At 38.6% G+C, this 26,938-nt stretch overlaps 1 protein-coding gene across 1 annotated transcript in view; it reads right to left on the reverse strand.

Annotated features, from left to right (window-relative positions):
* Positions 1 to 321: 321 nt before the first annotated feature.
* HCN1 (hyperpolarization activated cyclic nucleotide gated potassium channel 1) overlaps positions 322 to 26,938 on the reverse strand; it is a 207,939-nt gene continuing 181,322 nt past the window's right edge. The window contains exons 6-8 of the mRNA XM_084505239.1: positions 23,074 to 23,314; positions 4,309 to 4,473; positions 322 to 2,440 (exon numbers count right to left, since the gene is read on the reverse strand). Coding sequence (XP_084361365.1) covers positions 1,629 to 2,440; positions 4,309 to 4,473; positions 23,074 to 23,314 — 1,218 coding nt within the window. The 3' untranslated portion in view covers positions 322 to 1,628. The remainder of the gene's footprint in view (positions 2,441 to 4,308; positions 4,474 to 23,073; positions 23,315 to 26,938) is intronic.

Raw genomic sequence — 26,938 nt, forward strand, 5'->3', positions numbered from 1 at the left:
ATGAGTTAAATTATTACACATTTAGTTTCAATCTCTATTAAATGTGACAAATCAGGCACAAATGACTATGAAAGAACTTTTTTTTTTTTTTTTTTTTTTTTTTTATGGTTAACATGAAGATCTGAGCAAACAGAACAAAACGTTCACAAAACGGTATGCTTTAACCCTGCTTTCTGTCACAATTTCCATTCTGTTTTGAAGACATAAAAAATAATAAACCTCATACCTATGGGCTATGTTTGACACTACATGCCTTAGGATACACTATCCATTTAATTACAATATACACAGAGCAAATCGTGCATTTCCAGACAGACTTGATGCTATATTATATTTAATTTTTATTTTTTTTTAAATTAACACCACAGTCAACTACAAAACTACAGTGAAGACACAGAAAGCACCTGAAAGCCTAGATCAAGCTGTGGATTACAAATAATCCTTTAAATTAAAGACCTCACTTCTAGACTTAAACCACAGATTCAAAGTCAGCATTATAGGAATTTTAAGGTAGACATAAGTCGATGAATGGTTATTAGTTCCTAAGATACCATAAAAGTCTTTTCCTACAATAGCTGACTGAACCTATTTTTATTTTTATTTTTTTAATTATTATTTTTTTCTTTCCCAAAGCATGCATGGAATATTTTCGGATGCTATTTAGGGCAAGGAGAAGAAAAGTGATGGTATTGGTGAAGTACAAGCGATTTGCAGGATCAAGCGTACAATTTTGCGTAAAACATTGCATGTAAAAGTAACATTGTAGGTTTTAAGCCATTGCATTACAATTCAACAGTTGTGTTGCACTTAGCTTCAACAAATTTTAAAACTGTAAATTTTGAAGTGAAGAGCTGAACCTAAATTCCTAAACAAATACCTTGCAATGGTACACCACACAGCAGCTATTTTTATTTGGGTCTAAAAAGGTATTTACAATGGCAATATTTATAGTCTTTGTAAAAGTCTTTAGCAATATGAAGACTGAAGTCCACCCAGTTTACTGAAACAACAGAAGGGTTGACATGGTGTGAGGTTACAATCTATCCAGAGGAGTGCTAGTGCCATCCTTGTCTTGTTAATCTAATTCTGAATGGAAAGCACAAAAAATAGTAATTGCAATTGGAAATAACTGAACTCTTCATGAAAAATTATTAACAATGTATATGAATAAATGAAATAACAATGTTTTCAGAATACTACTTAGTGCTATGTTTTAGGTAGGTTGGTTATTTGTTTTATACTTGTTTGAAATTTGTTACTATGTTGACAATTTTCCCACGAAAATGGGAAACCTGGTGAACAAAGAAATCTGTTAGACTGGTTTTAAAGTCAACATATTATAAATAAATGACATTACAGAAGAATTAAACTTCTTTAATGGTTGCAAGAAAGGAAGACACGAATTCAAACAAGTTTTCTCAATCCCTTTTTTGATATATATATATATATATATCAAATATATATATATATATACATACATAATTTTTACATTCGTTATGTAGGGCAAAGCTGTCTAAAGTATTTTTTCTCAGAAGTAGACTGCTAGGATACACGAGGAAACAGGCTAAAACAGTTCCTGGGACGGCTCTCAGTTTGCTGCAAGTCTGTTTTCTCGTAGTCACCAGGGATCATAAGTTTGACGCGAACCGTGGTTTGTCTCCCTCCGACTCTGTGCTTAAGACTGCAGAAGAATCCCTTTGCAGGGGTGCTGTGGGCGGCACTGCCCCCCGGTTTGGGGGGATGGCTCCCGAGGACATCTGTCGGAAGAGTGAGACCCGCTGGGGAACAGTGGCCCGGCTGGCCGGTGGCACACTGGCTCCAGGGGCAGGCTGCGGGAGGGAGGCCAGGGACTCCCCCACAGTGGGGTGAGGCCTCGCGATCAGTGTGGAGATCTCGTGGGGCAAGGAGGGCTGCGATGCGGAGAGGGGTCGCACCTCCCGGCTCAGGTTGGTGTTGTGGAGGGCCTGGGTGCTCTTGTGAACCTCGTTCTTGGGAGCAGCACCTGGCGGTGGCTGGGGTGCCTGTGGCTGCTGCTGCATGAGGGAGAGCTGTGAGGCTGTTGGTGAGGCATACTGGAAAGTTCGGCCGGCCAGGGGACTCTGTACAGGCGGGCTGCAGACAGCAGTGGTGTAGGAACAGGGAGAAAGGATGACAGCTTGCTGGGGTGTCTGTGTGCTGGGTGAGGGGGAGTGCAGGTTTCCATGGGACAGGCTGCCAGCGGTGTAAACAGGAGGGGACTGTGTCCTGACGCGTGATGAGGAGGTGGCAGAGGTGCTGGAGTTCAGCACAGGCATCTGCTGCAAGCTCACTGGGGCGATGGTCTGCACCATCTCCCTGTCATGCTTGACAATCTGCTTCAAGATCTCATTCTCCTGGTTGTTGAAAACCCCTGTATTGAGGTCCTTCTGGAACTTCTGGAGAAGGATGGAGTTCTTCTTCCCTGCACAGACAAGCAGAAGACTTAGCCAGCCTGACATACTTACTTTACATTTCAGCTCTTTTCCTGAGGCTCATACGAGCATCGCCTTCACCCAGATATGGTTCCCCCTCTCTACACCAGAACTGCAAGCTTTAGTAGTGCCATCATGTTCAGAGACACCTGAACTTTCCGTGCTCCTTCACTTGCAGTGCATTTCCATTATTGCAATTATTCTGAATATGTAACCATGGTAATTTACCAAACAACAGGGTTGAAAAGGCCATCAGGCTCTGCACAAATAACATTCTTCTTTCTGCAAAGCTGTCCTAATTTCCACTAAACTGTTATGTAAGTTATAAATACATCTTCCATTTAGTACATTCCTTGGAACTAATTACTAGCCATTAGTAACCAGTGACCACTAGTTTACAAGAAATCATGTTTTCAATGCTTGTGAACTAATATGATCTCATTGCTAATGTGAAACTTGCTTACACAATAAAGCCTGTTGCATATTGTGTCTTTTCTGTGTCCTGACATTTCCTTGATGCTTTTTTGATGCTTTTAGTGTCTGCAAGATGCAGATGCTATTTTATGTCATAGGAATACAATGGCACTGGGCTGTTTTTTTTTGTTTGTTTGTTTGTTTTGTTTTGTTTTGTTTTTTAGATAAGACAATTCACATTTTATCTTTTGTTCTGTGTAGATTTTGTATTGTAAACACAGCACTTCATACTGGATTAGTAGTGATCTGAGCACACTGCACTTTACTACTAGTATTATTGACGCACATATCACTTAAGAGTTGGACTACATTTCCAGAAAGCATTGGAAGACAAATTTTATGAGTTTTTAAAGTCTTAATAAGATAAATAAATGCACTGAATACTCATAAATTACAAAATAATAAAATAGATCTATTCAATATTGGAAAACTATATATATGTATTTCATTTTTGTACTCTTGCTACATTAAAGAAAACACAAATATGTTTTCTTCCAAATCACATTTTCAGCTAAGAATAGATAGCACAATGACAATGCAGACGTATCTGTATTGAAAAAGAATGATGTGGATAAAATCTTACACTAGAATTTTCTTGTGAGGTTGAGGAAACAACATTGAGGATAAAAGATTTTATTTGAATATCTGCATTTTAAAAGCAGTGTTGATAATGATGATCAGAATGCATTTCTTTCTACCTAAGGCCATATATTTTTATCTAATACATTTTATTAGAGAGGTCCAGAAGGGCTGGTTGCACAATAGCAACACTGTTTTGATGATCTGCCACATAATTCCACATTTCACTAAGCTATCCTTGGCCTGCTTTTCTCATTACAAGCTGATCTGAGTAACTCCAGTGTGCAGCCATCAATGCTACCAGAACCCATGTTGTGAGGAAAATGAGAGTCCTGCTGCAAAGGATTAGCTCACTTCAACAAACACAGGTTTTGAGAGTGCTCAGAGACTTCAGCTCTTCTCAGCACTATAGATGCCATCTCTAAACTGTTTATATAGGAATATGTCATCTACTGCTCCCTAAACTGCATAAATCCCATGAATTGCTGAGGTCAGAAAAATAAATATACAGGATTAATAAATAATGCTAATGACAATTAAACTATACAGAATAATCCTCATAGAAGACTGAGAGCTCTCTAAAATTCAAAGTTTTCTATTACTTAAAAATGAACTTTCAGAATTTCTTATCTGATCACATCTTATTTATAGATCAATAGAGCATTTACTTCAATGTAACAGAAATGAATTTTTTAAGAAAGGTTGAATCTTGGCACATTATCCTTCAGCTATCCTATCTAGGAAAAGAAGAGGTAGAAAGGTAGAAAGATTTTATGAATTTCAAATATGGAAAAAATGATAATACCTATTCTGTCGAGTCTATCAATTGCCACTGTTTCAAAGGCTCTTCTCATCATGGGGTACTCTTCCAGAACCTCATTGAAGTTGTCCACTGAGAGGGAGTAGAGGCGACAATACGTGTCTGCTCGTACACTGGCAGTTCGACGGCCCTTGGTCAAAAGGCAAATCTCTGGGGAGAGAAACATTTGTTGCACATAGGAAACAAAGATTTAGTGAACCATGAGAAACTTAACAGCTAGGAAGTGACTCAATGCTAACAAGTACTCTGGCAATTTTTCTCTTGCTATTTGCACAAGATTGCATGGGCAGTTCTGAAGGTGTTTGATTCTATCTCTGCTACTATGAAAAAAATAACTAATTCCCTTAAAAGCCCTGCTTATATGTTTTCTCAGTCTACGTTCTGATTTTATTGGGCCTTTAAAAAAAAATCACTTTAATTGTAAAAAATGATCCATCAGCTGTCAAACATAGCTTGCTGACTCAATTAACACAAGTGATTCTATTGATTTTTTTATTATTATTTTTGAAATATTCAGCTGACAGAGAGAATGAATTCCTTTAATCATTCAGCAGATTTTCTAAGCTGTTTTAATACATGATATCTGAATGTAAGAAGTGCTTTAATAAAAATGTTTCAAATGTGAAAATGCTTTCTGTTTGGTTTTATGTCATGGGATATTAAAATTAGGATTTTAGACTTTTTTTTTTTTTTTTTTTTTCTTATTTGGCTGAACAGCAGATCCCTTTTAACCTTTCTTTACTCCACTTCATTAATCTAGCAGGCTTGCTTTGAGAGTATCTCCAACAGGAATTCATCGTTCTGGAAGACAGGGGACTGAATCTACATGCAGGGTCCCAAAAAACAGTTCAGCTTGCAACTGTTTATTCTTGAACCCACAGGAAAAGGTTTTCTGGATAAAGGCCTAAGGCAGTGTCAGAGGATTGTAACAGAAAAACATATTAGAGAGATGCATAAATCCATCTAATGCAACTATGTTTCCCAGTAGAAGTCTCTGGTATTCAGACATGTTATGTAAGACCTCATATGTTTGCAAAGATGTCAAACTCAAGGTATTGAAGATATCTCACTTCTAAAATACATATGTGATCATTCTTTTCCTTGAATCCACTCCTGTTTTCAGTGAAGATCTACATTAGCAAAGGTTACAGGAGATTTACCTAAAATAAAAGAACATTTAACACAGTATAAAATACAATGGGTTCAGTTTGAAATATTCTTTATGTTCAACTAAAAGTGAGGTTGTTTGCATGAGACTTTGAAATTAGAAATGATTTGGAAACCTCTTTCAAATTGTCTATCCACCCTTATTCCCTAAAACGTGTTTTCCTTTAGATCACAACTGATGCTTTACTCAAGCATTCCAGTTAATTCTCATTGCAGTACAAACTGCAATGTACAGTACAAATTGTCATGAAAATGTCAATTGCAAGAAGTAGTGTTTGATTTTATCCCATCTTCAAGTTTGGGAATGAAAAAACATGTAGAAATGTTCTGAATTCTAGGGCTCAGGCAGGGTGGGAGATAATTTCCCTACCCAGTTCTAGCAGTTAAGAGCATTGAGTTATAGAGCATATAGAGCAGATATTGAGCATATCTGTTAATATTTAAATACTGCAAGTGGGTCAAGAAACTGTTTCCTGCCATGCTTGTGTATTAAGAACAAACTATCATTCTCAATGAAGTGTGGAAATAAAAATATTTTTCATTATATGAAATAAGAAATTCTGCAGCATTACTTCAAATGTGCAAAGTGCTAGTGTAGTTATTTATTTTGCTGTGTGTCTTTAACAAAACACTTTTTTTTATTCATTTTTTTTTAATTCATTTTAAAGAACCCTGATGTTTTTTGGTCTGATACTTCTTGTTGAAGAATTTCCACATGTTACCTAACTGAAGGCTTAGGGGCTAAGATGCTTAAATAACAGTGGATAAATCAAAGAATATTAATGTGTATCCAGTACTAGCATAGAATGTACTTACACCCTTTGGGAAGAATTTATAGACTAATGTCTATTGTAAAAGTCTTGACCCAATGTCCCGCAGAAGACCTGTTACCCAAGAAAAATGATGATCTGTTGTAAAGAGCAAACAGAAGTCAGTCCTTTCTTCTTCCATCCCCTAACACATCCTGACCCCTTCTCCTTTGATTGCACTCACTGCATCATAGTTACAAGAGCGAGAAGGACACTTTGCCCAAAGGGAGTAGTTAACTGCAGTGAATACCCACTCCATTTCTTAAGATACACTTGAGATGTTACACAGAAGTTTTTCAATATATGGTTGAATTTATAAATAACTTAATTGTCTGGAAAATGTGTGATTTGTGATTACCTCTTGATTTTCTGCTTTCTTCACTTAAAATAGCTTCAAACAATACTAAAGGCATAATGAGATATCTTCCACCGTATTTAACAAAGAAAAATACTTGAGCCTATGAAACATCATACACCCCAAACAAAGCAAACACTGACTGTGAATACTAAGTATTCTGAAGAGTGTAAAAATAATACTTTCATCTTTATCGAGAGAACACTGTATTTTAGATTACTTCAACAAGAATGATGGGAAGACGCCATAAAAAAACAATGTTAGATTTTGTCACGGGACAATGGAGCAATGGAATTCATGTATGTTATTGTAATAAATAAATACGTTTTCATTCTTCATTCTAAATACTTTTTTTTTTATTTTTTATTGCCCTTCTTTCCTCGTGTTATTCTTGCCAAGCAAGAAGACTGGAAAGAATCACTATGTAAACTATGTCAAAAAAAATAAAATAAATAAAATAAAAAAGATGTATATCTTATTCTGCAAATCCTGTGTCAACCCACAACTTCTGGCTGAAGAACATCTCTTTGGAAGGCTATTCATATCAATAATAAAATCATCTAGTTAGATACAACATGAAAGAAAAGATAGTAGAAATGTCCTGGAGTCTGGAAGGGATCAAGGAGTGTCATTATGGAGGCTGGCTGCTCCATGAAACAGGAAAAGCTTCATGTCCTCAGCTTAAGCTGAGCAGTCTCATTCAAAAGATGAACTACAGAACTGTAGTTCAACCTTCATGTGATGGACAGAATGCATTTCCAACAATATTTCCTGACTGATTTGAGTTGTTTTATAGTCAATGATATATCATCTGTATTGCTTTGATATACATATCGATCGCATCATTTGCACTCTGGCCACAAGACTAATGTGTATGTTAATTGTATGTGTCCTGTATTTGAGTTCATTTAATCTATTCGCTATTTTTCTGGAACAAATTCCATAGCATAATATAACAATTAAAATATGAAATCTCATTTATTTGGAGTGGAGAGCAGGAACACAATGTAAAAATTTGCTCCTGTGAAACACTTGTGTGTTTTTAAATGAATAAGAAATAAGAAACTTTTTTTTTCTTTCTTAATGAATTCATAAACAGGAGACTTTAACAGAACAATGTAATGAAAATATCCATGATTTTCATTGTATCCATGAAAATATCCATGATTTTCATAAGACACATTCAAAAATGTGTCTTAATGACATCAGTGCACCAGGTGCCCTCAGCAATCATCCTCTTCTTGATGTTTAGTTCATTAAATGGTCTATGAAAAACAAACAATAGCACAGGAGTGTGCAGTAGAACACAAAGGGCACACACTGTTTTCAAATGGTTTGGACAAAGTTCTTTATTAGCATAAAAAGAAAGCTGCTGCACCATATTACTCACTCATATTTGCATCTGCAGTTGGCATGCTGCATTGCCTTCATGCTGTCACTTTGAAAGTGTTAAATACTTCTATCTTTCCTTTCCAAACATAAGAATGTATTCAATTTCAACAAATAGTTATATATTAGGTATATTTAACCTGTAATTCAAATTTAATTGAAGTTTTACTTTTAGTAAAACTTCATTTATTTATTTATTTATTTTATATACTTTAAAAAAAAAATTAGTCTCTTTGGACAACAGCTCCCTAGAACAGTCTAAAACAAATGTCAATCACTATACTAATGAAAAATTACTATTTCAAAACACTGAACAATGATAAAAACATTTGCTTGTTCTTACACTCCATATTTAATTAAAATGTAACAAAATAGGGCACATGTATGTAGTATTTTATATTTCCATTAATGTAACAAAATACTTTTGTACAGGACCCAAAAGACACCCAAAAGACGTTACTACAGACTGATTTTGGGAAACGCTGAATGAGTTAGGGTGAGTGACTCATCCATTAAGATTATTCTTAAATAATTAGGATTAGTAAACCTTTCTTAAGAGCCACCGTTTTGGCACTCACTGTGATCATGTTCACAGCTCTTTCAGACTATATCAATATACCACTATAGGTGCTAATTTCACCCCTCCCCTGTTTTGCTGTGGGATTTTTTTCTTCAAGCAAATAACAGACTGTGGGAGCAGTTCAACTCTAGCATTAATTGTGATTTCACATCCTTCCTATTCTTTGTTGGATGGGTCTATGAATCCATCCAATAATTTCCTTTTTACAATTAGACCTATGAAAACTCTTTTCTTTCTCTCTGAGAATCAATACAGATTAGCTGACAGTGTGAAATTTATCCATTAACTGCCATTTCATTTTGCACATCAATTTTACTCCAAATATAATACTTAAATTTTGTAGTAATGAGCAACTTCTATAACTAGTATATTAGCCATATATTTATCTTCATATTATAATAAAGTAAAAATAATTAGCAATTTCTATGCATTTGTGAACTACAGAAGTTTATTAACAGCTTTGCCCTTTCCACAATTATAACAGGTTTCCCCTCATCTGTCAGATTCAACATTACAGGATTTGATGAAGTGTCCTTCCAGCTCAGGACAGCTGACTATTGCTTCTGTTCCTCAGCAGGAAACGTGTTTCATCATGTAGTGGGCATATACATTGCTGTGCAAATGGGAAAGCAGCTATTCAGACCATCTGGCAACTTTCAGCAGCAGAAGAAAGGTAGAAAATGAAAGGTATTCAAATGTTTGGGTCAGTCAGTCAAGCTTATTTGGGAATACTTTCTGAGAATGGACAGCAGATTATAATATTTTTTATTTTATGGAGAATAATGAGTTACTAAACTGTTACAGACAGAATTTAGATGTGTGACAGCTCTTTCCATCCACCTGTATTTTCATGCCTTTTTATAGCTAGTCTTGTAATCTTTTTTAATTGTGTGAAGTCTTTGAAACACATTCTCAAGAACAACAAAGTTTAGGTTATTCTCCCTTTCTAATCCAACTCTTCATAACAGCAACTCTGTCATGGTGCTAAGACAAAGAGTTCTTGATTTCTCTCAAGACTGAAGTTGTCTTCTGACCAGAAACTAGCCAGTGGGCATCTTGGTGCACTAGTCACGGCTAGGGTCTGCAACCTTCAGCCTGGGGCATGCTGCTTTCTACTTCAAAACAGGTAATGAATGACACCTTTTCTTTAGCAAAGGGGCATTTAAATGTAAAGCAAATTAAAAAACAAACAAGCAAACAAACAAACAAACAAAAAATTAAGACACCACACCCTTAAGAAACTGAACAATTTTCCATTTCTGTGTTGATTTGAGTGTCTCCAATACAGAAAAACAAGGAAAAATGTTTGGTATCATAAATATGAGATTGCTTTAACATGCATTTCTATATGTCTGTTCCGTTTTTCTTTTTAAAATCCTATAAAATATCAAATACATCTCTTAATATTTTCTAGTCTTTTTTTTTTTTTTCTTTTTTTTCGTCTCTCTCATTCTGTAGTCACTAGTGCACAAAGCGGACAACCCAGGGAGATGATGCTTTTTGTTAAAGACACTAAAATGACTAACACCAGGTCTCACGATTAGTCAGACTATAGATTGCACCAATTAAAATGATTATAATTATTATCTTCAAAATAATGATTAAGTGGTATGCCAGATAGCTATGTAGATTTTATTTTACAATTGTGTGGAAAAACAGTATTTACATTCATAATAGTCAAGACTGCAGGGAGAGAAAGGAGGGGGCAGAGTGAGTAATTTCACCCCAACCCAAATCTGTGGAGTGAATGGAAGTGCAAAGGCTCAGGTAACACTGAGCTAAATACATTTTGTCCTATGTTTGAAAAAAAAAAAATAAAATATTGTCAGTGCTCAACAGGAAAATTAATGCAGCAAAGGATAGAACTTCAGAAGGAAAGAAAATGGAGACAATTACTGCCTTTTACAATTGGGTATGTAATCTCAACTGTCAAAGAGAGTATGGGTATGTAATCTCAACTGTCAAAGAGAGTATGGGTATGTACTCTCAACTGTATACAAAAACTTTTCCCACCTTCTTTACAGTAAATAGGGGCTTGCACCCATGACAGTTTGAGTTTTTGCCACAGTGAGCAATGGCAGACACATATGGACTCCTGATTTTAAATCTGTCATGGGTGGTTGTCCATACAGTTGCCTTCATCCATACAGCTGCCTTCAAATAGAAGAGCTCATCAAACAGAGAGAGGGTTCTTCTGAAATTGTAAGGCCCTTGTCATTACAAGAGCAACAAGAGATGGCGCAGACAAAAAGGAAGAGGAAGAGGAAGAGGAAGAGGAAGAGGAAGAGGAAGAGGAAGAGGAAGAGGAAGAGGAAGAGGAAGAGGAAGAGGAAGAGGAAGAGGAAGAGGAAGAGGAAGAGGAAGAGGAAGAGGAAGAGGAAGAGGAAGAGGAAGAGGAAGAGGAAGAGGAAGAGGAAGAGGAAGGGAGAAAGGGAGAAAGGGAGAAAGGGAGAAAGGGAGAAAGGGAGAAAGGGAGAAAGGGAAAAAGGGAGAGGGAAAGAGAGAAAGAGAGAAAGAGAGAAAGAGAGAAAGAGAGAAAGAGAAAGAGAGAAAGGAAAGAAAGAAAGAAAGAAAGAGAGAAAGAGAGAAAGAGAGAAAGAGAAAGAGAGAAAGGAAAGAAAGAAAGAAAGAAAGAAAGAAAGAAAGAAAGAAAGAAAGAAAGAAAGAAAGAAAGAAAGAAAGAAAGAAAGAGAGAGAAAGAGAGAAAGAAAGAGAAAAAGAGAGGAAGAAAGGAAGAAAGGAAGAAAGGAAGGAAGAAAGGAAGAAAGGAAGAAAGGAAGAAAGGAAGAAAGGAAGAAAGGAAGAAAGGAAGAAAGAAAGGAAGGAAGAAAGGAAGAAAGAAAGGAAGAAAGGAAGAAAGGAAGAAAGGAAGAAAGGAAGAAAGGAAGAAAGGAAGAAAGGAAGGAGAGAAAGAAGGAAAGGAGAGAAAGGAAGGAGAAACCAAAGTATTTTTTTTCCACATTTCTATTCCCTGTTTCCAGTTTGAAGTGTCTGTCTCTGGAGACCTTGACACATGAATTCTCATTATGTTCATTATTTAACTTATTTAATTTTTAATTTAATTTAATGACCAAAAAATATATAGAAAAAGTACCATAACCAGCAAGATTCAAATTGTGAACTTCTGAAGTACAATCTTCAAAACTTTGAAACAGATTTTTGCTAATTGCTAAGCGAGTGAGCTTTCACATTTATTTAAAGTTTGTCAACAAGCTTGAAATTGTTTTTTATGCTCTCTACCTCTGAGAAATCTTTTTCTTCAAACAACTCTTGCTCTATCTCAGTCCATTTCCTTGAATAAGTCTTAATATACTACTTTAAAACAGTTCTGAGAAAAGCAGTGTGATAATATGCTATTAATTTGGATCTTTTGTGACTTATTCAGAGCAGGCATCTTATTATTTCTTCTTATTATTATTTCTTATCATTACTTTTCTAATTTTTAAAAAGACTGGTATACAAGCAGATTTTTTTAAGTCCTCATACTTTCTGTAACATAAATACTGATACTACTAAGCCTATTTCAATGTTATATGCTTAATATAGATTGGCAGAACAATTTAATTCTTTTCAGAAAGGTTGTTAGTCATAATTGCTTTTACATCAAAAAGGACAACCAAATATACAGGGTTAGAATATAACAGCTTTCATAAAAAAGTGGCATATTATATGCCTGGACAGCTATTTTATGTCCCACCCTGACCTTTTTTTTATTTATTTATTTTTCTATCTGAAATTACTGCAAATAGCTGTGGCTGAGGTTCCTGAATAAAGCAAACTCAGGCAGCATTTCACACACACACAGAATTTCTAGGTTGGAAGAGACCTCAAGATCATCGAGTCCAACCTCTGATTTTTCACATCCTGTCTATTTTCTCTTCTTAACTCAAAGTCTTCTCAGAAAGCTGTTTGATAGAAAAGAAGCTTAGGATTCTTACATAAAATGGAAATGCAAGCCTTTACTTTGTCTTCAATGTTATTCATAATAGAATATCCACATATTCCTACTGTACTTTAGCAAACTGTTTTTTATATCAAGAGAGACTGTGATATGCTAGTAATCATCTTTTAAAAGCTCATAATTTGGCTGATATTCATTTTATTTTTAATGTGAAAACAAATAAATCAATATCAAGATAATGTGCCTAAGTCCAAATTTAATTTTCATACTGGCTAGCTCAAAGTCCAGAAATGACTGTTGTTTGGATGGAAGCCTGTTCCCTCTTAAAATAAATAAATAAATAAATAAATCCTTTTGTATTCAGTGTTATCTTCTTGCCATCTTGAGCAAACAATAACAGTTGCAAATTAAGCAGTTCAAATTGAACTTAAGTGGAATGTAAAAATATTGTACTTTTTTTTTTTTCTTTTCCTATTAAATTGTTAAATAAATGATCAGAGTCTATCAGTTCTGAATTAAATATTTAGATTAAATATTTAACCTACACTCAAATATTTGAGTTAAATTCTACTGTGAAGTACTTGCAAAATTATCATCTGCTTTATTTGTTTGTCACCTCAGATTTGCAAGGCATGCTGATGTGACATTTTGGGTGCACTAGTTCTCTTGCTTATAAGGACTAAATTAAGAATTATCATAGAATTATAGAATGATTTAAATCAGAACAAAATAGGATAATAGAATGGTTAAAAATTAAAAATTAGTTACACTGTTTTAATGAATTTGAAGAATTAGAACTATCATTTGGGTTCAAGACTATGTTGTTTAGATAGTGGGGATTATTATTAGCATTATTACTAATGATATTGTTAAATATACATCTTAGTTACTGATAATTAATAAAAATCCTAAAACCAAATCTGATTGTACTTTACAGGGCTTCAGAGTAACTCATTTTCTTTCTAACTTCTTTAAAAAGTCCCATACACTTAAAAATAATATTCTGTCCAAATAGCATGAAGCTCTTCTGTCTGCATAGCATTTTCTACATAAAATGCAGCGTCAAAAGAAAAACATAATGTAGCACAAGGAGTTATGTTACACCATGAGGAACACATCCTCAAAGTGGCAGACTAGTCATTGCCAAAAAGGACATTTAATTTTCATGGTCTCTTGCAAGCAGTGCTGTTAGAAAAATGGTCTATATTGTTCACCTGAGAAGTGTTTTATGAATGAGTTGGTATGGAGATCTGGAGATCCTGCTCCCTTCAAGCATTTAATTGTGTACTTGCCATTAAGAATATGAATAATTGCACCTCAGGGAGGCTACTTATAATTCATTATGTATTTTGGTGCAGTGCTAGATTGGCGTATGAATACTGGGACTAAATTCACCATTACCTTGAATAATGAGTAGCCATATGCAGTATTTTTGCAAAATGTAAAACTGTATCATATCATATTGTCCTGTTATAAATTAAAATATATAAAGCAGTGAGCAGTCAGGCACTTTAACAACATTTTCTCTATTCATAATTAATTTTATTCTGCAAATCCAAGGTAGCCTATCAAAAGGAGGTACCTAGAGTGTACCCAGAAAGAAAGTGGCAAAATATAATCTAAAGTGACTCAACATTTCCCATGGTATTATTTTCCACTGCACTGGTCTAAAATATACTGACAGTAGCTGTTCTGAAATGGGGAAAAGGTCCATAAATAAAAGGTAGGTCAAAGTAGTTCTGTCTAATTGGAATTCTGGTAGCTGAAGCAAATGCAAAATACTATTGATTACAATTTAAAGTGTGGAAGGACAATTGTTAAAATGGTATTAAACAACTTAAGCAAATAAAATATTAAAAAAATATAAAGTATGCCATGAACTACATGGAAATATGAGTGTTATAAAACTAAAAACAAACAAACATAAAAACAATGCCTGAAGATGTCTCCAAATTCTGTGAAGATGAGGATGAAAATCTGCTTTATATGTAATTTTTGCTAAAATTACTGCTATCTGGCAGTTATTTATACCTGACATTGAATAAATAAAATAAAACATGTATTTGTCTCTTATTACATTGCAAGAGGTAGATCATTATATATTGAAATTCACACACAACAACTTACATACATGTATAAGATATCATAAATCAACATGTATCATAAATGTAGTTTTAGAAAATCTTGTGTACTTCATCATGTTCAATATATCTGGAAGCTCATAGAAAAGAAAAATCTTTTAAAGCAATATGAGTTCTAGTCTACAAATTGACTTATTGATGACTCTAAGTGGTATAAAACCACTGGGATCCTCAGCGATGGATAAAACAAAATAAAGCAAAGCAGAAAAAACAGTGTGGAGAGGGAATGACAACAGAACAGACACGTCCCAGATTGGGTAGCATGAATTATTGCACACCTGCGTACTGGAATTAGGAAACTCCTTCCAACTGCAAACACAGTAAAAACCTCCATGGGGATGCCCAAACTAATTTAATTCATAAATATATACATACACATCCTACAGACTCAGTTTGGATTTCCCTAGCAATATCAACATTCCTTAAGCTTTAATGCAGTATCTGTTAAAAACAGAAAAATGGGTTTATAATTTCCTGGAGCATACGTCTGGGTTGCTGAATGAAGGAAAGCCTGTATAAACACAGGTGGGAAAACAGATGGAGGAAAAAAAGATAGCAGGAACACAAGGCTTATCTTTTGTCCTTTGAGGTTGAGCAGAGTGTTACCAGTGACTTCAGCAAGAGCAGGATGGGACCACAGTGAGTAATCAGTTCTCTATCCACCAGCAAGCAAGCAAATTAAGTAACAGCAGAGTTCTGAACATGTTCCCAGAAATCCTCTTTCAGATAGTTCTGTTGAGTATCAGTAGTTGGGTAGTGTTGGATTTATTCCTATTTTTTACTCTTTGTAGGCATGTCAGTCCCAATCTAGCACACCATTTAAGCAAAATGAGGTTCAGCACATGCTTAGGGGGATCAGGACAGCACACCCAGAGTATCTGCTCCGATTACATTGGGGTGCGCATCAGGAGGGGAATGGGACATCTTGAAATTCCTGCTTAACAACATGCTTTGCAGTAGCTGCGGGACAACTTTAACCTTTATGTGTTTGGAGGGGGAATAGTCTGAATTATAAAATGGCAAAATGTTCCTTTTTGTCTTTGCTTCCCATGTTCCTTTTTGTCTTTGCTTCCCACACAGAAGCTTACAGTCCATACCAGACTGTCAGTGAACACCAGAAGACTCCATGCCCCTAGGCTGGGGCTAGGGATATGCCGGCAGGTGAAGGGTCTCAAGATACCAGGGAGGAAAAGTTGTGTTTGTTTTTTTTTTATTATTTTTATATATTTTTTTTCTCTTCCAGGAGATAAGGAGATCTGTCAGAGACAGATCTTATTGTGATGGCTAAAAGAGCCCTAAGATTCACATGCAGAACCAACCAAGAAGGAAGTCAACTGTTGGAAAGTAGCTCTTCTACTGTAACAAACTTACATTTAGCTTACCTTACTTTGTTGTTATCAGTCATGAGACCTTTATAAACCATCAACATATAACTTTATTATGGAGTGACTGTGATATCATTTACTCCAGCAAAAATCAGAATTCATTTGTACCAGGGCTATTACACCACTTTAAACCAATATACATTGTTTTAATGCGAATTAGATTAGTATTAGGCTCACTAGATACATTAAAATATTATTTCTGCTCTGTAAAGCCTCAATAAATGATGAACTATACTTCTCTATAAGTAAGTGACTCGTATTCTTGTACCTCCTTTGTAAACATTTAAATATCCTTACTTTTTAGCACTTTTATGTGTCTAGTGAGGAAGAAATACACAATCTGTCCCATAACTCCTCTTAACACAAAAAGATCTTTGAGCAGTTTTTAATACAATCATCTAAAACACAGAGTAAAAGGTTCAGTAGGTCTGAAACCATAAGTTTCCTCCATACTATTTACTACAGGGATTATATCATAAGTAGGGTTGAAATATTGAAGTATTAAATAAGAGAGAAAAACAAATAAATTTAAAAAGCAGACATTAAAAAAAAAAAAAAAACGTTTTTTAAAAAAGGTTTAAAAAATGTAGCTATCACAACATCTTCAAAATAATATTGCTTGCCTTTTTCAACTGCTTCCTGATTATTATTATCCATTCCAGGAAGACTGAATACAAATGTGTTCATCTCAAATTGAATTTAGTTGCAAACTTGTAGTCAGGCTTCCCTATTTGCTGTTCAAAAGGGATAGGTGTGAGTACCCTCCTGCTGTCTGTCAAGCTTCTGAAAAATACTTCAGTCTTATTCACACATAATTATGCCCCTTACCTACCAATTTCATGGCCATGGCCATAAACTCACATTTTCTAAGTATTCTCTTTGCATTTCTCTACACCCCTTATTACCTGACTCCTACCCACGCAGTCTTCTCTATTGACCTCTGTCTGGCTCCCCAGATTCTTCTGACCTCCACTGTGTTTTCATCCCATTTGTTAACATAGCTCACCTCCCTCTCCCCTGACCATCCACTCTCTCCTGACCATTTTCATTCATGTCTTCCTGTCAAATCCCATTCTCCATAAGCAGCTAGAAGGAGACAAGTATAACTTCCATTGAGGACAACCTTGTTTCCCCTTATATGAAAACCATGCCAGTCTCTGTGGGAGAAGTTCCATTCTCTTTTATTTAGAAAGAGAAAAGACATATTTACTGCTTTGCTGAAAGAAGCAGCAATCCTATCGCTAATAATGGAGAATAGAAAGTTATTTTAACAAACAGAAAAAAAGCATAGGAAGACATTGAAAATCCACAGATATTTAGGAATAATGACTATCAGTCTATTTAGAATAACAGTATATGGTCATGGAAAATTTGATTAAACCAGGTGAAAAAGCAGTACTAAAGCCCCTGAAATTCTACACTCGTAACTAATGGTTACATCATTTCACTGACATAGAAATGAACATATAACTGAGCAATATATGCAAATCACTTTAATGTATTCCTTGTTTTCATATTTTTTTCCCTTCTCTAAAAACACATAAACACACCATGTGAGGTCAGGAATTCTAAGGGCAGCCAAGAAATAAAATTACTATTTTTATTAAATGCTAGGAAAAGGCAAATAGAATTGATTGTCCTGAATCTTTATGAAGCAACGTTTCCACTCATCTGCATCTGTTCGAGAAATAATTTATGGCACTTTCTTTAAAACATTGCCTTAGTGGTCATTACTGAAAAGCATGAAAGAACAAAGTCAACCTCAAACCACACATTTCTTTCTGAATATATTTACTATCTACTTTGTTATTCCAATAATGTGACAATGTTTTGTTGTTGTTGATGATTTTTTGTTTGTTTGTTTGTTAGTTGGTATGTTGACTGGTTGCAGAATTGACAGTGCAGATGGGTGAGTATTTCTCACTTATTCCGTTATGCATGTTTGGTATATACCATCAAAAGTATGGTGGTGGAAAGGGTACAGGGATACAAATATAAGGGATAGGGATAGTACCAGACATTACTTTCACACTCATATTAGCACTTGGAGTACATACATGCGATGAAAATAAGTGATCACAAATGAGACCTTTCCCAGGTCCTATTTCCCTTCCTCTCCTCTCCTCTCCTCTCCTCTCCTCTCCTCTCCTCTCCTCTCCTCTCCTCTCCTCTCCTCTCCTCTCCTCTCCTCTCCTCTCCTCTCCTCTCCTCTCCTCTCCTCTCCTCTCCTCTCCTCTCCTCTCCTCTCCTCTCCTCTCCTCTCCTCTCCTCTCCTCTCCTCTCCTCTCCTCTCCTCTCCTCTCCTCTCCTCTCCTCTCCTCTCCTCTCCTCTCCTCTCCTCTCCTCTCCTCTCCTCTCCTCTCCTCTCCTCTCCTCTCCTCTCCTCTCCTCTCCTCTCCTCTCCTCTCCTCTCCTCTCCTCTCCTCTCCTCTCCTCTCCTCTCCTCTCCTCTCCTCTCCTCTCCTCTCCTCTCCTCTCCTCTCCTCTCCTCTCCTCTCCTCTCCTCTCCTCTCCTCTCCTCTCCTCTCCTCTCCTCTCCTCTCCTCTCCTCTCCTCTCCTCTCCTCTCCTCTCCTCTCCTCTCCTCTCCTCTCCTCTCCTCTCCTCTCCTCTCCTCTCCTCTCCTCTCCTCTCCTCTCCTCTCCTCTCCTCTCCTCTCCTCTCCTCTCCTCTCCTCTCCTCTCCTCTCCTCTCCTCTCCTCTCCTCTCCTCTCCTCTCCTCTCCTCTCCTCTCCTCTCCTCTCCTCTCCTCTCCTCTCCTCTCCTCTCCTCTCCTCTCCTCTCCTCTCCTCTCCTCTCCTCTCCTCTCCTCTCCTCTCCTCTCCTCTCCTCTCCTCTCCTCTCCTCTCCTCTCCTCTCCTCTCCTCTCCTCTCCTCTCCTCTCCTCTCCTCTCCTCTCCTCTCCTCTCCTCTCCTCTCCTCTCCTCTCCTCTCCTCTCCTCTCCTCTCCTCTCCTCTCCTCTCCTCTCCTCTCCTCTCCTCTCCTCTCCTCTCCTCTCCTCTCCTCTCCTCTCCTCTCCTCTCCTCTCCTCTCCTCTCCTCTCCTCTCCTCTCCTCTCCTCTCCTCTCCTCTCCTCTCCTCTCCTCTCCTCTCCTCTCCTCTCCTCTCCTCTCCTCTCCTCTCCTCTCCTCTCCTCTCCTCTCCTCTCCTCTCCTCTCCTCTCCTCTCCTCTCCTCTCCTCTCCTCTCCTCTCCTCTCCTCTCCTCTCCTCTCCTCTCCTCTCCTCGAGTCTCCTCTCCTCGAGTCTCCTCGAGTCTCCTCTCCTCGAGTCTCCTCTCCTCTCCTCTCCTCTCCTCTCCTCGAGTCTCCTCTCCTCGAGTCTCCTCTCCTCTCCTCTCCTCGAGTCTCCTCTCCTCGAGTCTCCTCTCCTCGAGTCTCCTCTCCTCTCCTCTCCTCGAGTCTCCTCTCCTCGAGTCTCCTCTCCTCGAGTCTCCTCGAGTCTCCTCTCCTCGAGTCTCCTCTCCTCGAGTCTCCTCTCCTCTCCTCTCCTCTCCTCTCCTCTCCTCTCCTCTCCTCTCCTCTCCTCTCCTCTCCTCTCCTCTCCTCTCCTCTCCTCTCCTCTCCTCTCCTCTCCTCTCCTCTCCTCTCCTCTCCTCTCCTCTCCTCTCCTCTCCTCTCCTCTCCTCTCCTCTCCTCTCCTCTCCTCGAGTCTCCTCTCCTCGAGTCTCCTCTCCTCGAGTCTCCTCTCCTCTCCTCGAGTCTCCTCTCCTCTCCTCGAGTCTCCTCTCCTCTCCTCTCCTCGAGTCTCCTCTCCTCGAGTCTCCTCTCCTCGAGTCTCCTCTCCTCTCCTCTCCTCGAGTCTCCTCTCCTCGAGTCTCCTCTCCTCGAGTCTCCTCTCCTCGAGTCTCCTCTCCTCGAGTCTCCTCGAGTCTCCTCTCCTCAAGTCTCCTCTCCTCTCCTCTCCTCTCCTCTCCTCTCCTCTCCTCTCCTCTCCTCTCCTCTCCTCTCCTCGAGTCTCCTCTCCTCGAGTCTCCTCTCCTCGAGTCTCCTCTCCTCGAGTCTCCTCTCCTCTCCTCGAGTCTCCTCTCCTCTCCTCGAGTCTCCTCTCCTCTCCTCGAGTCTCCTCTCCTTGAGTCTCCTCTCCTCGAGTCTCCTCTCCTCTCCTCTCCTCTCCTCGAGTCTCCTCTCCTCTCCTTGAGTCTCCTCTCCTGAGTCTCCTCCCCTCCCCTCCCCTCCCCTCCCCTCCCCTCCCCTCCCCTCCCCTCCCCTCCCCTCCCCTCCCCTCCCCTCCCCTCCCCTCCCCTCCCCTCCCCTCCCCTCCCCTCCCCTCTCCTCTCCTCTCCTCTCCTCTCCTCTCCTCTCCTCTCCTCTCCTCTCCTCTCCTCTCCTCTCCTCTCCTCTCCTGAGTCTCCTCTCCTGAGTCTCCTCTCCTGAGTCTCCTCTCCTCTCCTGAGTCTCCTCTCCTGAGTCTCCTCTCCTGAGTCTCCTCTCCTCTCCTCTCCTCTCCTGAGTCTCCTCCCCTCCCCTCCCCTCCCCTCCCCTCCCCTCCCCTCCCCTCCCCTCCCCTCCCCTCCCCTCCCCTCCCCTCCCCTCCCCTCCCCTCCCCTCCCCTCCCCTCCCCTCCCCTCCCCTCCCCTCCCCTCCCCTCCCCTCGCCTCCCCTCGCCTCCCCTCGCCTCCCCTCTCCTCTCCTCTCCTCTCCTCTCCTCTCCTCTCCTCTCCTCTCCTCTCCTCTCCTCTCCTCTCCTCTCCTCTCCTCTCCTCTCCTCTCCTCTCCTCTCCTCTCCTCTCCTCTCCTCTCCTCTCCTCTCCTCTCCTCGAGTCTCCTCGAGTCTCCTCGAGTCTCCTCGAGTCTCCTCGAGTCTCCTCGAGTCTCCTCGAGTCTCCTCGAGTCTCCTCTCCTCGAGTCTCCTCTCCTCGAGTCTCCTCTCCTCGAGTCTCCTCTCCTCTCCTCTCCTGAGTCTCCTCTCCTGAGTCTCCTCTCCTCTCCTGAGTCTCCTCTCCTGAGTCTCCTCTCCTGAGTGTCCTCTCCTCTCCTCTCCTGAGTCTCCTCTCCTGAGTCTCCTCTCCTGAGTCTCCTCTCCTGAGTCTCCTCTCCCGAGTCTCCTCTCCTCTCCTGAGTCTCCTCTCCTGAGTCTCCTGAGTCTCCTCTCCTCTCCTCTCCTGAGTGTCCTCTCCTCGAGTCTCCTCTCCTCGAGTCTCCTCGAGTCTCCTCTCCTTGAGTCTCCTCTCCTCGAGTCTCCTTGAGTCTCCTCGAGTCTCCTCGAGACTCCTCTCTTCAAGTCTCCTCTCATTGAGTCTCCTCAAGTCTCCTCTCCTGAGTCTCCTCTCCTCGAGTCTCCTCTCCTCGAGTCTCCTCAAGTCTCCTCTCCTCGAGTCTCTTCAAATCTCCTCAAGTCTCCTTGCTCTACCCAGCAGTGGCTATTATTTCACATTGGCCCCATCAGCTGTTAGGGCTCAGATGCACTTGCCCCCATTTTTTTACCTCTTGTCTCATCCTAGCTATGCTTTGGTATGCAGCGTAATAAGTTCTTGAGGTGTTTGGATAGTGCAAACAGCTTATTTTTTGTCTGTATTCCTGCTAAGAAGGGTAGAGGATGAACAGGATGAGCTAAAGAGTCATTTGCACTGCAACAACAGGATGACAGTTATGTAAAATACTTCCATGTGCAATCTCTTCTGATCCTCTGCTGGTTCAGAGGAGTATTATGGCCAGATTCAGCACACAGGCTCTTGCAAACTCATTTTCATAAACTGGGGCATTGCTAAGCATAGAGAAGACCAAGACCAAGGTTGCTCTGTTTCTTCATCCTCACTCAGCATTTACCTTTTCTTTCTCCTTAATCTCCTGTCTTTGACATCTATGGTTTAAGCCCATGGGATAAGCACAGAACTGCTTTACTGAAGTGCTTCCACAAATACTGGTACAAATCACCTTGCAAAGGCTACTGCAGGGTGACACAGCCTGCTGGCCACATCAGTAGGAGTTGCTTTAGCATATTATTCTAAAATGGGATTAGTTAAGTAATTCTACAGCCCAATTCAAACACTGAGCCCAATTCACTTTTCTAAGCTTTCCACTTCTGTATACCAGCTAAATGCCACTGATTAGGCTTTCAATTCAACATTTTCTGAAAGGTTTTTGACTCAGTTCCCAGATGATTCATGGGATTCATCAGAAAATTAATACAATAACCAACTGACTGTAATGGTCATGGGCAGCAGTGGCATGCACAAATGTTCAATCAGTTTCTGGAAACCAGCCTTTTCTCAACTCTAAGAAACAAACACCTATTTTATTATACGTAGAAAATTTAAAGCCACAAGGAACAAAATTTTCATCCTGATTGATTAGTATATGTTAAAAAAAACGCTTTCATCCAAATAGAAATATTCAGTTGCCTTCATTTAAATGAATATCTATTTTTCATTAGTATTACCAAATGATTTTAACTTGGATTAAAATTCATGTCTGTTTTTTATTAATATGCATCTGTTAGACATCTATCTAGTCAAACAGGAAGTCCAGTTTCTCATATTTTATACTGGAAGGCTAATCAATATTGCATGCTAAAATTCAGTGAAAAAGCACTAATAACAGCTTGAAATATTCATGAAGGACAGCAAAATCTCATAATAATAATGATCATTAATCCACTGTCTATTTTCTGGATCTTACGGTGATTTTTACCTTTTAGAAATACTTTACATTTATTACTAAAATTTTCTACACCCTTTTAAAGAAGATGAATCCTGTTATTTTACCTTTAAATATCTATAAAATTACTATGCAAATTATTATATCTTCATTGAAATACTGTCTGTTAAATAACAGCGCTCTTCATTCAAAATCACTTCAAATTCAGAAAGGTCATTCTGTATCTTCAGTAGCTATCTTTGTAACAGTAAACAGACTATGAACGTGTTATTCAGGAATACTTTGCATGCACTTCCCTGAAACTTGAATTGTCTAGGCAAAAGATACTCAGTAGACTTATTCTGATGTCTCTATATGTCTGATATGAAATATGTTTGATGTTAGTACATTCACTCTGATAGTATCATTAATTTTTGTCCTACTCACCTCCAAAGTAAGAGCCATCTGTCAACTTCAGCTCCTTGTTGGATTTGGTGATGACGCCAGCAACACCATGCTGAATGAAATACATCTTTTTACCTACAGCCCCTTCTCGGATAATATAATCTCCAGGTTGGAACACCTCAAATCGCAATTTGCTTAGCATGGCAGTCACAAAATTTGGGTCTGCATTTGCAAAAAGAGGCATTGTAGCAACCAGCTTCCGACAATTGAAGTTGACGATCTCCTAAATGGAAAGGTAACATAATGATAAAAACAATGAGCAAATACATACATCGTAATGGGTATTGAAAAAAAGACTATGCTTTCTTCATTAAAAAAAACTTTTTTATGGTCTTATTGGACACTTCTGTTTTTCTTACTATGTCTAATTTTTAATCTTTTCATTATATTTGTATCTATTTCTAGTAAAGTGACTGAAACAATAGTGCAGTACCAGTTTGTATTACTCTTTATTATAAATGTTGGTTGTCTTCAAGTGATTTTCACATATTATCTTCCTTGGCTTTTAAGGAGGGAAAGATAGGGTGGAAAGAGAACTTACACAGGAATTACACAAGACTGGCAACAAAATTAGCTGCTGAAATAACTTTATGAAGTGATAACCTTACGCAATCCAAAGTTTAGCCCTGTGTTCTCCAGTATTACACCAGTAATATCTGTATGATTTTAAGAACTGTACTGGTAGTAATAGATGCACACTACAGTTAGCTGAATGGGTAGCTGAAATCAATAATAAAATTTCTTCCCTATAATTTAATTCATCTTATAAATACAGAGGCATACACTTCTGCTGTTCAAAAAAAATGCATATACAACAGACCCTTTAAATGTGTTAAGTGCTACTGTTTTCCTAAGACTACTACACACCTGTGGTGGGCTGTTTCCCACCAAGAATGTTTATATTTACAGAGCCAACAATGAGCACATCTACATGAGAATGTATCAAAAAGCTATAAATGTCCTACTTGCTTTAAATCAAAACCCAGATAATTCCTCATAAAATTTCAAGCTATTTTTTGCAGGCCTTATTTGTCTTAGAAAAATGAACATGGTTAGTTATATAGATTTAAACAGTGTATTGAACTGGGACTAATCAGTATCACATGTGAAGACGGGCTTAGGCAGGCAACTACTGAATTAGCAACCTAGACACTACAAATGCACAGAGAAGAAATAAAATAAGCACATGACCAGCAGTCACCTATCTGTTTTGGAAAACTAAATATTGCATGTCAATGGAGAACCCCTAGCATTTCTTAACACCAAGCAAAGCCTTCATGATTGATGTAAGGAGACCTGTCAGTGCTCTCCTCTTCTTGATTCAACTCTTGTTGCTCTGTCAGTCTTCCAAGCAGCTGCTACCTCATACTTCGATCTCACATGGAAGCATGCTCTCTGGGCAGCAAGCTCAGATATTCTTGCCCAAGTACAGACAGATTTTCCTCCCACCCTGATCCTTTGATATCCTGCTTGTAGACAAGATGATCAAGCTCAGCTTTTTCCATAGTATAAGAATCAAAACCATAGCAGGTTCTTCAAATCATCTTGCATGTGGGAAGGAGGTGGGGATCTCATTTTGCGTGGTTGCTGAGGCAATTAAGAGGCATGGGTATGATCTCAGAGTAAAGAAACAACCACATTTACCAAAGAAATTACATCTTTTCAGAATAAATCCAGTGGAATTTAGAAAAATACTGTGAAGCAAAAATTCTCACCAGATACTGGGAATAAGTAAAGTTGTTATATCCAGCAATGTCTTACTTTTCATTAAAACAAACAAACAAACAAAAAAAAAAAAAAATGGAAAAGTTACTTCCTCATGCTACTCCTAGATTCCTAGGATTCCTAGTATAGACTTCTGACAATCCCATGAGAAAGTGTCATTACATAACGGCAAATTGGAAATAGAAGAATCTGAGCACAAGTGAACACTACAAGGAGCAGTACAGTGATTCTCTTTAACCTCCATCTCAATAGCATTATATCTCTATACTTAGACACACACTAAATACTCCTTTTATACTTTCTTATTTTTTCCTTCTGGAATGTGTCAAGGACATATACAAATTATATAATTAACATTTCATACAGATTTAATTCCAGAATTACTGTGTTTAAGATTGAATGAAAAGTAAGATGCCACATCTTTGAAGTCAATCACTAAACCCCAACTGAATTCACTGGGGATATGATTCCACTAAGAACATTCCATCTAAGAATTATTTATGAGCAATGGAAATAGAACAACAATCCCCTTTCACTTTTCACTGTATTGCCTCTCTCTTTACTCTCTCTGTTTGCCATAGCTCCCCTTCTTATGAGTGCTTTAACACACTTGAAGCACTGCACCACATATGCGCTCCATGACTAATCATAAATCACATCTACTCAAAGAACATCAAAATCAAAGATTAAAAATCAACAACAATAACAACAACAAAACTATTTTGTAATTAAAAAAAATAGTTGTGCTTGTAAAAGCACCTGGAAAATTAGACGTAAGGTGTTGTTTGTTTGAATCTGAAAATATCAAGTAACAGCACTGCAAGATATAAACTACCTGACAGATGTCACTGGCATTCAATATCAGTGAATCCTGCTGAGTCATTACATCCTAAGGAGTAATCCCAGACTACCTGTTCAAGTACAGGCTGTATTATATAATAAATATTGAAGAAAAAAAAAAAAAAAGAAAAAAAAAAAAAAAAGAAAAAAAAAAGATTCAAGCAGAATGTCTTTCCAAGGAATAAGGAAGATCCTGTTCTTTTCATCTCAGTAGGTAACAAGGAACCTCACTTCTCAGTAAAGCTGCAGTCACTGCTTCCCTGGCAAATGCAAGTTATTCTCTGGTCCCAGTGCTCACAGTATGGTGGCATCACGTGAGGAGTCCCAGACTAAATTCTATGCTCTGTATGAAACTGCTGTGTTGCAGTTTTGGCTGATGCTAGAAAGCTGGAAATAACTATTACTTTTCTTGCTTTATTCAGGGACATTTCTGTAGACTTGTGACTTGTTTTCTGTTTCTGAAAGAGAATAGCTCTATCTTGCATGTTTGGGAGATAGAGAAAGGAAATTATTAAATAAAGCAAAAATTGACTTGAAATGATATGGAAGACAGTGGAAGTAGTGAAGCACAGAAGGGGCTGGGAGAGTGAAAAGTCTGACTATTGTCATTATCAGAAAGAAAGAAAGAAAGAAACAGAACTGGATGGAAAGTGTGAGGAAGGAGAGAACAGGAGGAAAACAAAAGGAAGAAACACAAAGGATCTAAAAGAAAGGGGGGAAAAAAGGAGTTAGGAAGGTCGATTTTGAAGAAGAAACTGAAAATCCTGAAAAAGTGAGAAAAGGGCATCTACAAGTACTTCAGTGGCAAAAGGAAGACTAGGGAAAATGGGGGCCCTCTCCTGAAGGAAACAGGAGACCAGGTTACCTGGGACAGTGGGAAGGCTGAGGTACTGAATGAATTCTTTGGCTCAGTCTTTAACAGCAAGACTGGCCTTCAGGAATCCCAGGTTCCAGATTCCAGGCCAGAAAAGATGTATCTGGTGGAAGAGGATTAGGTCAGGGAATACTTATGCAAACTGGACATTCAAAAGTCCATTGGCCCTGATGGGATGCACCCAGGAGTGCTGATGGAGCTAGCAGATATGATTGAGATGCCATGCTCTAATCTTTGCTCAACTGTGGTAACTGAGAGAAGTGCCTGAAGACTGGAGGAAAGCAACTGTCACTCATATCTTCAAAAAGGTCATGAAGGAAGACCCAGGGAACTACAGGACTCTTAGCCTCACTTCAGTCTCTGGGAAGGTAATGGAACGGCTAATCCTGGAAACCATTTCCAGGCCCA

The sequence above is a fragment of the Aythya ferina genome, assembly GCF_964211825.1.
Source record: "Aythya ferina genome assembly, chromosome: Z".
NCBI lineage: Eukaryota > Metazoa > Chordata > Aves > Anseriformes > Anatidae > Aythya > Aythya ferina.